The 13,407-nt window shown below is 34.9% G+C and overlaps 2 protein-coding genes across 4 annotated transcripts in view; one reads left to right on the plus strand and one right to left on the minus strand.

Moving 5' to 3' along the window:
* Positions 1–13,407, plus strand: part of LOC126378465 (glucose-6-phosphatase catalytic subunit 1) — a 214,899-nt gene that overhangs the window by 65,704 nt on the left and 135,788 nt on the right. The gene's annotated exons all lie outside the window — the stretch shown is intronic.
* LOC126378541 (uncharacterized) lies at positions 2,734–4,880 on the minus strand. The gene is made up of 3 exons (XM_050026976.1): positions 4,745–4,880; positions 4,094–4,231; positions 2,734–3,041 (listed from the first exon to the last, which is right to left on the minus strand). Exons 1-3 carry the CDS (start codon positions 4,811–4,813, stop codon positions 2,793–2,795), a joined length of 456 nt encoding a protein of 151 aa, XP_049882933.1. The 5' UTR covers positions 4,814–4,880; the 3' UTR covers positions 2,734–2,792.

Below are 13,407 nucleotides of genomic sequence, written 5' to 3' on the forward strand. Positions count from 1 at the left end.
GCTTCAACTGATTGGGCGAACTTCGCTAATGTTGCCACTTTTTATGAAATCCTTTTTTTATGAAATAAAGTTCGGAAAAAATGCAATTTGGATTTAATAATCCTTAATGCAATGTGCAGTATTTTAAAGCTTTTCTTCTAGAAAATTCTGGCATTTCTCTTAAAGATTTTCACTGCCATATTATAATTTTGTAAAAATGTATATATCAAGAATGTGAAATTCGAGTAAGACGATGAGATGAAATTGGAGTTATGTAAAGAAATGTGTAGAAATTGTAAATAAAAATAATATTTTTTTTTAACCTATATTTTTTATTTCCCTATAAATCATTTTCTTACTTTAAGTACATAATAAAAAAAATATTTAGAAATGATTCAATTATGTTAGTTTTTTGCTGGACTAGGGGTAGATACTTATATTTATTTTTTTTTAAATTAAGATGGGTTTACTCTTGACTTCTTTCTTCCACGAGAAGAAGAAGAGATCGACGTTGGAACGAGCTTACCCAGAAAATGCCTATTCACCCGTGATTTAAAGGACCCCAGGTTATAAGATTCAGGAAACACCGAGGCCGGCAGCCCATATGAATGAAAACATATCTAATAACTTATCATGTGCGCTGTCAAAAAACTGACAGAGGGATTGGCTCAAACAGTAACAGGCTATCAGATATTTACTAGACATGGGACGGGTACCCGGTTTGGATCCGGTACCCGGCGAATCCGGCACTTTTGTAAGGATCTGGCCGAATACCGGATAATACGCGTGGTATCCGGCACTGCCGGGTAATTTTTTCAAAACTACATTTTAAAAATAAGTTAAGTACTTACTTCAAAACTAACATTTGTTGCAATTACACGTGTATTTAAACTGTTATGTATTCGGGCAAATTCGAAGTACCTAGAGTCAATAATTATTATAGCGATAGAACTCTAAAAAAGAGACTTCCCTACTTACTGAATAGTTTGCCTGAGAACATGCGTCGCGAACCAAATAAAAGTAAATATAAAAAAGACTTAAACAATACCTTTTAGACTCGTGTTCTAGCTAATTTATGTAATTAATTGTTAAATTTTTTTTTTTAAATAATGTGATAGATACATTAATTGTGCTCCTGCTTACCAATTACTATTAGATATGATAGACTCTATCCTGCAGACAAACTGTTTAAACAGTCTTGCAGGGCATTGACAAATTGTATATTTAGTATTATTTAATAAATAAATAATAAAAACAAAAATGACAAGTTTGGTGGCGAACTTTCATATTATTTTTTCGTGAAAAATTGGGTTCCGACGTGAAAAGGGATAGTTCTAGCTACGAGGTAACTTGTTCCTTCCGGTTACTACTTACTGATGTAAGTGAGTAATCGTTACATGAGCCACGGCAGGGGCCTTTGGCGGCTCAATAACAACCCTGACACCAGGGTTGATACATACATACATAAACTCACGCCTATTTCCCACCGGGGTAAGCAGAGACTATAGAATTCCATTTGCTTCGATCCTGACACACTTCTCTTGCTTCCTCCACATTCATCAATCGCTTCATACACGCACGCCGGTTCAGAGTAGATCGTATTGAACCTTTTCTAAGGACATCTCCAATTTGGTCATCGTAAGTCCTTCTCGGTCTTCCTCTGCCAGCCCTACCATCAACTTTCGCTTTATATACCGTTTTTGCAATCCTCCACCACCAGGGTTGATGAGGTTGGTAATTCACCTCACAACCCACACGATAGAAGAAGAGAATTGTGGATTCGCCGCAAATGGCATTAACTACTTGGCCGGACAAATGGGGAGCCACGAACAGAGTCACGCCGGTATCGGTATCGGGGAGTCCGCATTAGAAGCCATATAGGCGTGGGCGCATAGAAAACATGAATTGATACCTAGAAATTGCTGGAAAGATGATGAAAAGCGTTATGCCCCGATAATCCGCTTAATATTTGAGAATTACCGTACGGCTACTGGTTGTAATAGTGAGACAGTGTTACTATGTAAAGTCATGCGTAAAATGGTTGCTTTATAATTGACTATTTGTTTACAAGGTGTGATTCAACATAATTATAACATAATTAAACAACAACACAACATAACACACACTCATAACAACATAATAACACTATTAACAAAAACACAAAACACAATTAATTAATTAATTAATTATTTTAATTATTTTTTTTTTATTATTTATTTTAACATAATTATAGCCGTTGGTCCCGGTTACTATTTACTGATGTAAGTGAGTAATCGTTACATGAGCCATGTCAGGGGCCTTTGGCGGCTCAATTATAACCCTGACACCAGGGTTGATGAGGTTGGTATTCTACCTCACGACCCACACGATAAGAAGAAGATTATAACATAAACACCCTATATACCTAACGACCTCCGTGGTCCAGTGGTTGAGCGTTGGGCTCACGATCCGGAGGTCTTGGGTTCGATTCCCGGTGGGGACATATCACAAAAGTTACTTTGTGGTCCCTAGTTTGGTTAGGACATTACTGGCCTATCACCAGATTGTCCGAAAGTAAAATGACCCGTGCTTCGGAAGGCACATTAAGCCGTTGGTCTCGGTTACAACTTACTGATTTTTAATGATTTTTGATGTAAGTAAGTAGTCTTTCCATTTTTAAAAATAAAACTGAAATTTGATAACCCATTTAATTCATTACATCTTAATTTCCCATTTTTAAAAATAAAACTCAATATAGATACCCTATTTAATTCATTACATCTTACTTTCCATTTTTAAAAATAAAACTGAAATTAGATAACCTATTTAATTCATTACATTTTACTTTCCACTATAAAAGACACGGTGGCTTGTCTACCCTTCAACTCTGGATGTACCTTATTCATTATCTTTCCCAATCTAACCTCTTTGGCTGCTCTGACGGTTCTGTCAATGTTTTGCATGCTGTCTCTTTCGTGCAACAGACTCTTTATAAGAGTGAGCAGGTCAGGTGTAGTGTAACCGCGTTCGCTTGTTAAGCTGTCAAGTTTAACAGCTATGGCGGCGCAACTTTCTGGTGACATCTGAGATAAAGAAAAACACATTAATATAACAAAACTGAACGACTTACCACAGAAAATATTATGTATTTATCAGAATAGAATATAACGGCCTCGGTGGTCCAATGGTTGAGCGTTGGGGTTACGATCCGGAGGTTCCAGGTTCGATTCCCGATGAGGACATATCACAAAAATCACTTTGTGTTCCCTAGTTTGCTTAAGACATTACAGGCTGATCACCTGATTGTCCGAAAGTAAGTTAAGCCGTTGGTCCCGGTTACTACTTACTGATGTAAGTGAGTAGTCGCTACATGAGTCATGTCAGAGGCCTTTGGTGGCTCAATAGTAACCCTGACACCAGGGTTGATGAGGTTGATAATCCACATCACAACCCACACGATAGAAGATCAGAATATACATGAAGCTATAAAAAAACAAGGATGATGACGTGTATAGGCTGTTTACGCTTTATGTTAATAATGCTCCGAACTTTTGCGGAAAATGTACAATAAGCTCATCATCATCAATTTAAGAGCCACGCTCTTGTCGGTGTAGCATTTTCCATTCCAGTCTATCAAAGGCCAATTCCTTGACTTCCCTATAAGACATGACGTTAACCTTTTCCTTAATATGTTCCATGTAAGATCTTCTTGGTCTTCCAATTCCTCTCCTTCCTTCTAGCTTTCCTTCTATGATAAATAAATAAAATAAAATAAAAAAGTTTATTGCAGTATCTTTTGGTAAGTACATAGTTTATACTTGGGTTTGGAGCCACCTTTTAAGCATAGATATGCTTGTATTAGGTGACTCCGTTCTTCCATAACCAAGTTCGTAATTGTACCTTACACTAATTGACAAAAAAACTAAAAAAAAAAGAAAAAAGAAAAATGAAAATGATTAAAAATGAAAAGATTAGGCATGCTTTGTATTTATATCAAAATTTTTGAAATGATGTTTTTAATAAATTCGTCGTGTCCTATTAGGTGTCCAATCATCTTGCCTCTTCTGTCCTCAATAATTCTCAGTATTTTTGTTTGTACAATAAGTTACATCAAAAAAAAGTTATTAATGCATACCTTACTGACGATAGGTCTAAGGTCGTCCAAGTAGTGGTCCGCAGGTGCTTCGTTCAGGGTCCTGGATCTGAGCCAGCCGTAGTGAGATGGTTCGCATCGACTATCATGTTGGATAGCTTCTTTCATCAGCGATTTTAGCTGTCGATATAAATACTAAGTTATTTTCATTTTGTATAGGTATTCTTATTTCCATATTGGACGCCACATTAACAAACTGGCTTACCTAATTTTATTTTAAGTTATACCTGTCATTTTCTTATTCGCTGAAAAAGAAAGGGACAGGTAATCGACAGACATAAAATTTAAGAAATACACGTCAATTTTAAGCAGTAATGTAAAACAACCGTCTAAAAATTTTACATCGGCCAATAACCCGACAGACTTAAGTAGACAGCACGTCAAACGGATTGCATACCAGCGAGATGCCTATTTTATTCGCCCGGGTTATTCATTTGTTTTAAAATAACTTGTTGACAATCATCTGTCCCTTTCCTTTTCGGCGGATAAGAAAATGACGGGTACTTATAACTTAAAATAAAATTAAGAGGTGTCTGCAGGGATCGGGGCCATTATTTAACTAGCTGTGAAACTAAGTCTACCACATCGGAAGGTGTGTACAGGAATTAGCACTAATATTATAAATAAACTCACATATTCAAATAAATCCTTTGATGAGAAACGCTTTTCAGTGCCAACGATTTTTTTCTCACCGAAGAACATTATTCATTACAATTAAACTTTGGTACTTAGGAATTAAACGAACTCTCGTTCGATTCCGTAAAACAACGCGTTAGTAAATAAAGTAAACTCTGTAGTCCAATAATGTGCCGTTCCCCGGAATGTTGCCAAAGTGGGAATTTTCCCGTTGTAAAAACTTTTTAATATTAAGTACACATACATACATAACATAAATAGCCAATATACGTCCCACTGCTGTGCACAGGCCTCCCCTCAATCAACCGGAGGGGGTATGGAGCATACTCCATCACGGTACTCCAGTGCGGATTGGTGGAGGTGTTTTAACGGCTAATAGTCGGGACCAACGGCTTAACGTGCCCTCCGAAGCACGGAATAAACTTATTTTTCAGACAATCGGGCGATTCAAGCCTGTAGACCTTACCAAACAAAGGACAGTTTCACAAAGTGATTTCGACAATGTCCTCATCGGGAATCGAACTTGGACTTCCAGATCGTGAGCCTAACGCTCTAACCACTAGACCACGGAGGCTGTTAATAGTAAGGAAACTGTCTGCCTTTCTTTTTCAAATTGTTCTTTCTTGTACTCTGGTCGTATCTGCCTAAAGGTTAGGTTTAAAGTTCTATTTACATAAGTTTATCTCCCTTTTTACTGCCGGGAACTTTCCCTTTTTTTTTGACGTGACTTATTGTAGATTTGCCGCAGATGGCATTAACTACTTGGCCGGACAAACCTCGGCTCAGGGCGTCGTCTGAGAGGAAGAATATTTGAAAGAATTAATCGACCCTAGTGGGTCGATAGCGATAAGCGCTGAATGAGGGAAATCGTCGACCACGCCGGCGGGGTCGGTATCGGCGTCCTGAGGGAACTATCCCAAAGTGGGAACATTCCTAAGAACAGCACATCACTGTTAGGTACTATATTTTAATAAACTGATATCTATAATGTTTAATATGGCTACCTAATATTAATATGAGACGGTTGAAGTGGTTTCAATTTAATTAATTTCCAGGAATTTATCTTATTTACTTATCTTGTAGGTACTTATGTATGGGTTGAGTAAACTTGGGTACTTATAAATCAATATTTTATCAAACTCGGACGTATGAACATAACATAATATATACATAAACAGCCTTCATATGTATTTAAAAAATTACAAACGCTTATGTAACAGAAAAAAATACATTTTTCCTCAATTATTTTAAATTTGGCGCGAAAAAGGCTGGTCACGTGACATTTTGCCCTATGACGTCATATTTCAACAAACAAAGAAACTGTCAGTATAGGATAGTTTTTGTTTATTTTGTGAAATGTGACGTCACACGAAGCTCAATCATGGCCGCCCGTGTTTCGGGTCTTGTAATACGCAGATAAAAAAAATCGCATTTTTATTTTGTAAAAATACTTATAATATTTAACAACGATCTTATTAAAAAATAACTATTGGATAATTATCGTTAAATGATAAACTACCATATCAGACATATTTTTTTTTACTTATACCTGTATTGCACCGGCATCGACTCTAATATGTAGCAAGTTCATTCAAGGCAATAAGGCCGCCGATTGTACTTCTCTTGTCACATTTGTAATTGTTTTTAGGTGTTGTGTTTATATGTGCAATAAAGCGTTTTTGTATTGTATTGTATATTTCATATTTTGTTATAACTTTCAAGTAGGCAATTATGAGATTCCAATACCAAGTCAACCCGTCCCGGTATGGGTTACAGTGTAACCCACACCACACCCACACAGTGTGTGTGTAGTGTGTGTGTGTGTGTGTGTGCGTGTGTGGGGTGGCTGTGTGTGTGGGTGGGTACTTTTGTGTATGGGAACACAATAAAACACGATCCTTGGTTTGAAATGCACATTTATATTTCATTACAATAATGTTTTAATAATGTAATATAATGTTATAGTAATATAATAATATTTCAAACAATAATAATAATTTATATTTAATTTCTTACACTATTAAAGCTGGCACAGATTTATAATTGTATTTCTTTGCAAATATACGCTATTTTTTTAATAAATGAATTTATCTAATAGACCTCTATCATAATGCAAATAAAAACCTATAATAAATAATAACATATCTCTTTAATAAATTTAATTTTCTAAGAATAATAATTAAATTTCAACTTATAATCGACAAAAATAAAGTTTGAAAATAATACTGTTAAAAATATCTCATAATAATAATTTTGGTTTTACTTAATCCGAAAATAATAATATACTTAATAATATTTTGTAAAGTCAACAGTATAGACAACGCTTCAAGCCTTACATTTACTGAACCCGATACTTTAATTCGATATTCACTTAATCACTAACTTTAAAACATGTAACATTAAGCATAAAATCATAAAAAATTTTAAAAACATGTATTTTATACTTTATAAATAAAAAAATGAACAAAAAACGTATACTTAACAAAATACTGTTTTTACAAATGCATTTGTATTTATGCAATATCTACATAAATACACATTTTTGTTAATCTTTTTGAAAACATAAAAATAATAAAAAATAAAAAAAGCAATTCCTACATTACCATAAAAATGAGGAACTCTAAAGCGTGCGTAATATTTTGCATGTATCTAAATATATATTTTCTTACTAAAATATTATATAAATAAACAGAAAGAGGCCCCGATTCCTGCAGACACCGCCTAATTTTATTTTAGGTTATATCCGTCATTTTCGTATCCGTCGAAAAGGAAAGGGACGGATGATTCACAGCTCTTAATTTTAGGAAGAATGAGTAAATTAATGTGTCGGGTTATTGACTGACGTAAAATTTTTAGACGGTTGGTTTAGATTTGTGCTTAAAATTGACGTGTGTTCCATAAATTTTATGCTTGTCGATTACCCGTCCCTTTCCTTTTCGGCGGATAAGAAAAGGACAGATATAACTTAAAATAAAATTAGATGGTATTTACAGGAATTAGCACCAGAGTCTATGATGTGGCCAGTGATGTGGCGTTCTTGGGAATGTTCTCACTTTGGGAACGTTCCCGGCATTTTTTTTGACGTGACTTGTTGTAGATTTGCCGCAGATGGCATTAACTACTTGGCCGGACAAATGGGGAGCGCTGAAGGTTCTCACCCGGGTCCCCGGCAGTAAAAAGGCGCAAAACTTATGTAAAAAAAGCTTCATTACTAACCTTTAGGCTGATAACACCAGAGAACAAGAAAGAACAATTTGAAAAATAAAAGCAGCCAGTGTTACTAACGGCCTCCGTGGTCCAGTGGTTGGGCGTTGTGCTCACGATCCGGAGGTCCCCGGTTCGAATCCCGGTGAAGACAAATCACAAATCTTTATGATCTCTAGTTTGGTTAGGACATTACAGGCTGATCACCTGATTGTCCAAAAAGTAAAAAGATCCGTGCTTAGGAAGGCACGTGAAGCCGTTGGTCCCGGTTATTTCTTACTGATGTCAGTACGTAGTCGTTACATGAGTCATGTCAGGGGCCTATGGCGGCTCAGTAATAACCCTGACACCAGGATTGATGGGGTTCGTAATTCACCTCACAATCCACACGATAGAAGAAGAAGCCAGTGTTACTATAAAGAGTTTTTACCATAGTGGGAATGTTCCTGAGAACGGCACAACACTGTATGTAGCCATGTGATAAATATCTATCTAATATAAGCACCGACACATTACACATACAACCAAACATATTAAATGGTATTGTATTAGGTACACATAGATTTACCACTACCGTAGATTGAACATCAGCGCTCGAAAAGTGGGACGCAAAGTTACTGTTAATATAGCGACGTTGACAGTACTTTAGCTCAGTGCGCGATTAGACGCCGAACTGGCAACACGGGGAAGTGCGTGGTAAAAACTTGCAAAAATAGAAGCTCAAAGCGAAAAAGGAAGGATGGAACATCATACTTCTAATAAGTCCATATTGTCCATGTTATCATAGTATAAACATTTAATCTAATATACGTAATAACACGATGCGTGCTTTCTTAATTTGACACGATTTTACTGAATGTATATGCCGTTGTGTACGAATGTATATCTAAACAAGCGCCAAGTTTTCGCCGCACTTTGTATCAAGCGCTGTATCTACGGTAGTGGTAATAAAGGTACATTTCAAAAGCTGGCAATATTTTCAGAGGTAATAAAAAACCCACGCTTTTGTCGGTGTAGCATTCTCCATGCTACTTGTTCAGGGAAAAACAGGGCAGTAGGAAAAAAAGGACGCGGCCCAAATAGACCTGGGGCCTGTTTAATAAAACTTACAATTGTAAATTACAATGACAATATGATGTACATTGCAGAGTGTGTGATCACGAATATTTTGCAGTTTCAAATTAGCTACGTAATGAACACCAAATTGTCGTTGTAATTTACAATTGTAAGTGATTAAACAGGCCCCTGATTGACCGAAAGTTGAAAACTCTTGGCATGTCATGGGAGCAAGCTACAGAGGCAAAAGTTTTCGAGGAGGCCGAGAAGAGTTCATCCCAAAAGGTGATAAAATTTTGGAATGATAGTGAAAAATAAAAACTTTTGTACTATATTGTAAATACATTGTTTTAAGTTTACGCGGTTATTATCATAATTAAAGCACATAATAACGGGTTCTTACCGCGTTTAAATTGGGATTTGAGACGGGATGACATCCCGTGATCATGGCACTTGCAACAGTGTCGAAATATCGGGAGTCTCATATCCCCATTTAAACGCGGTAAGAACCCGTTATTATGTGCTTTGTATTGTAAATGCCTTAAAATATCGCCAACTTAAAATAAAATACAAGATACAAAAAATGCGACGTACACTAATCAAGATATTTTAAATATTTGTAATAATAACAGGACTACCTTTATAAGGTTACCTTCTACATAAGTATTACATAAATAATTTAATATTTAATTAATGGAAAACACAGATAAGTTTTATAACTATAATAACATAAATTGTAATGTATTAAGGACATTTTTCTATTTAAAATACACATTAATCTATTAAAATACTTACTATTTTTTCTATAATAATGGATTTAAAAATCCGATAAAAAAATATTTACAAAAATGGTTGCCGGATTTCAGGACGTTCTTTTTTTAACATTTATTTTTTAAAATATTCGTTTACCAATCAGATCTTCTTGGTATTAAATTATTTATAGTTTTAAAATTTTATAAAGGATTATGCCTTAGTCGTTTCTACCCCATAGTTAACTCTTTATCGGATTTTTATTACTGTTTCGTCGGTCAGTTTAATTACAAAGTGATATAATATATTAACCCGAGCACAGTGCATGTTTTATTTAAAAAATCCGGAGAAATGATCATCGAAAATGTCCGGTCGGAAGCCCAAAAGGCAGGACATGTCCAAAATAAAACGATTGGTAACCTATTTATTATTTTGTGGATTAACTAAGTCCGCTTTCGTATCTGGATACCTACTTACTTTACTATTTATTACGGTTAAAATATTTCGCGATTTTATTAACGAAAATGTTTTGCATATTTTTTGGTATACATAAATGACATTTAAAAAACCTTTAGGCATGGTCCTTTACGACTTTAAGCTTTTTTTTAATAGGCATATAATTTTTGGACTTCATTTACGATAAAATCTAATCAAAATACTTAATAATTATCATTTTTAATAATAGGTATACTTAATAGGTGTTAAAAAAGTTTTTTTTTAGATTTTAACTGCAATATTTATTTATTTTTTCATTAAAAAACATTGGCAGTTTTCTTTGGTATTGGTACTGCGTATTTTTTATTAAAATCTTTTATAACACCCCACATAACATTTAACATTTAGTGCTTAATAACATTTGGACAATTATTATAATCTAAATTATTATTAATAATAATAATATAACTTACATAATTTTTGATATAATTTTATTAATATTATTAATAAAAACATAATTAATTTAGTTTCACTTGAAGGAGACATGAATGCATGGCGTTATTTTTTATGGACTTTTTTAAAATTTCGAATGTTTAGGTAACAATTTTCAAAAAAATATTAAAAATAACCGTCATTTCGCCAATATTTTTTCTTTGTTTTAAAATATATTCGAAAGAATATCAGATATATATTTTTCCAATATTCAAAAATATGTTCAGTTTACATGCTTTTATATTTTATATCGACTGAACGGAAACTAATCTGCTACTTACAACATAATAGGGTTACCATTTCGAAATAATGAAGGCGGACATTTCAAAAAGTTCCGCCGTTGGTACAAAATAAGAAAATATTCATGTTTATAATAAAATATTACTTATAATTTGAATTATACCATTTAGTGAAAAATACGGTCATATTAATAAGCCATACAAAGTCCGAACAAATCTGGATGGATGGTTACCCTAACTTCATAATAAACGGCCACAAAAGGGAGTCGTAATGGCGCTTAATAAAAATGGCGCCTAAATTCTATAAACGATATCGGGCCTAGCATTTGACGGTATTCGTATTTTTAAAATGGACGTCTTTATGCGTAGTCTATAGCGAAAACTCCTCTAAAAGAATATATCTATTCCGGCACACATTGGTACTGATTCCAGCACACACCATCTAAGTTTTTGTTTTAAGTTATACCTGTCATTCACTTATCCGTTGAAAAGGAAAGGGACGGGCAAACGACAGGCATAAAATTTATAGAACACACGCCAATTTTAAGCAGAAGCATGAAAACCCCTTCCAAAATTTTGTACTGGCCAATAACCCGACATGCCCATTTTATCCGTCCGTCCCTTTCCTTTTCGGCGAATAAGAAAATGACGGGTATAACTTAAAATACAATTAGGAGGTGTCTGCAGGAATCGCGGCCATTTTTTAATTTTAGTTCAACAGGTTTAAAAATAAAAAAATCTTTTGCTTACAAAATGTTGATGTTACATTTGTTTGTTGATGAACTAGACGAGATCCCGAAAATTTCGGGATCTTGAAAATTTCAGGATCTCGAAAATTTTGGGATCTCGACAATTTCAGGATCTCGAATTTGCGATCTCGAGTCGGGAGTGCATTTCTTACTTAGTACATCTTGCGGTGAGTGTAGTAGCTCTCACTACTTCAATTGGGACATAGTCGCGAGCTTATGTTAGACCCGAGTCGGGATTCGAACTAGAGGTCGGCGCCGACCCAAAATTTGCCGGCGGCGGCGCGCCGACCATTTCAGATCAGATCTTTTACAAGCGTATAAAAGCTCTTACAAATCATTATTACAATTACAAAATGGACGTTTGACATTTGGTTCGATAATCGTAAAGCACGACTTTGATAGAAGCAAGAGGTTTGGAGAAATTAGTTCTGTAAGAAGCAAGCTTAGAAACAAGGACGTGGTCATAGTCGAAATTAGGGTAGATCTTCGAAAACCGGCGGTCAATATCCTTTTTTTTAACCCCCGACGCAAAAACGACGCGGTTGTTATAAGTTTGACGTGTCTGTGTAAATGTATGTGTCTGTCTGTGGCATCGTAGCTCCTAAACGGATGATCCGATTTTAATGCGGTTTTTTTGTTTGAAAGGTACAGATGAGAGTGTTCTAAGCTATGTTTGGTGGAAATCGGTTCAGGTCTTCAAGGTCATCAGGTCGTTTGTTAAGTGTGATAGGAATGTTACACGCTCAGTTTGCTTGCAAGCATATATGTATATGTGGGATAAGGTTTTTTTTGCTTTTTATAGGCTTTAGCATTTTTAACCTTTTGTCATAATAATTAAGTACTTTTCTTGGTCGGGGTTTTTTTTTTAATATTAAATTTTTTAAGTCAAATATTATTTTATCTTTTGCTAACGACCTCCGTGGTCTAGTGGTTGAGCGTTGGGCTCACGATCCGGAGGTCCCGGGTTCGTATCCCGGTGGGGACATATCAGAAAAATTACTTTGTGAAACTAGTTTGATTAGGACATTACAAGCTGATCACCCTGATTGTCTGAAAGTAAGATGATCCGTGCTTTAAGCCGCTTGTCCCGGTTACTACTGACTGATGTAAGTACGCAGTCGTTACATGAGCCATGTCAGGGGCCTTTGGCGGCTCAATAATAACCCAGACACCAGGGTTGATGAGGTTGGTAATCCACCTCACAACCCACATTTAGGCGGCCTTATCGCTAAGTAGCAATCTCTTCCAGGAAACCTGTAAGTATAGGAAATATTATGTTATATTTTATTGACTAGCGGTGTTCGAAAATCTACCTATCCTATAATAATATTTTTAAAAGATTTATGAATGAAGATATTTTAGACAAAAACACAACAACCTTTTTAGAGACGAATTTTATGAAAAAAAAAACTATATTTTTTACAATACAATTTTTTTATATTTAATTTCTTTTTCTTTTTTAATTTTAAAATAGCCGTTTTAAAAAGATTGATGTAATTTTTGTTATAAATGTTTCTAAATTGTATATTTAGGTAGGTAACAATTTTTTTGCCACATGAAAAATATTGTAAATTTTTCTTTTTAATACAAAACCGGAATGTAGGCGGATTTTTAACCGACTTCACAAAGAAGGTTATTTTATTTTTACTTAGCACACTGTTTAATGTACTTTAAACACTACTACTAACAATATAACCCGGGTTCGTCTGGGTTATATTTTTAGCCTGTTACATAC

The sequence above is a fragment of the Pectinophora gossypiella genome, chromosome 26 (genome assembly GCF_024362695.1).
Source record: "Pectinophora gossypiella chromosome 26, ilPecGoss1.1, whole genome shotgun sequence".
Classification (NCBI taxonomy): Eukaryota; Metazoa; Arthropoda; class Insecta; order Lepidoptera; family Gelechiidae; genus Pectinophora; species Pectinophora gossypiella.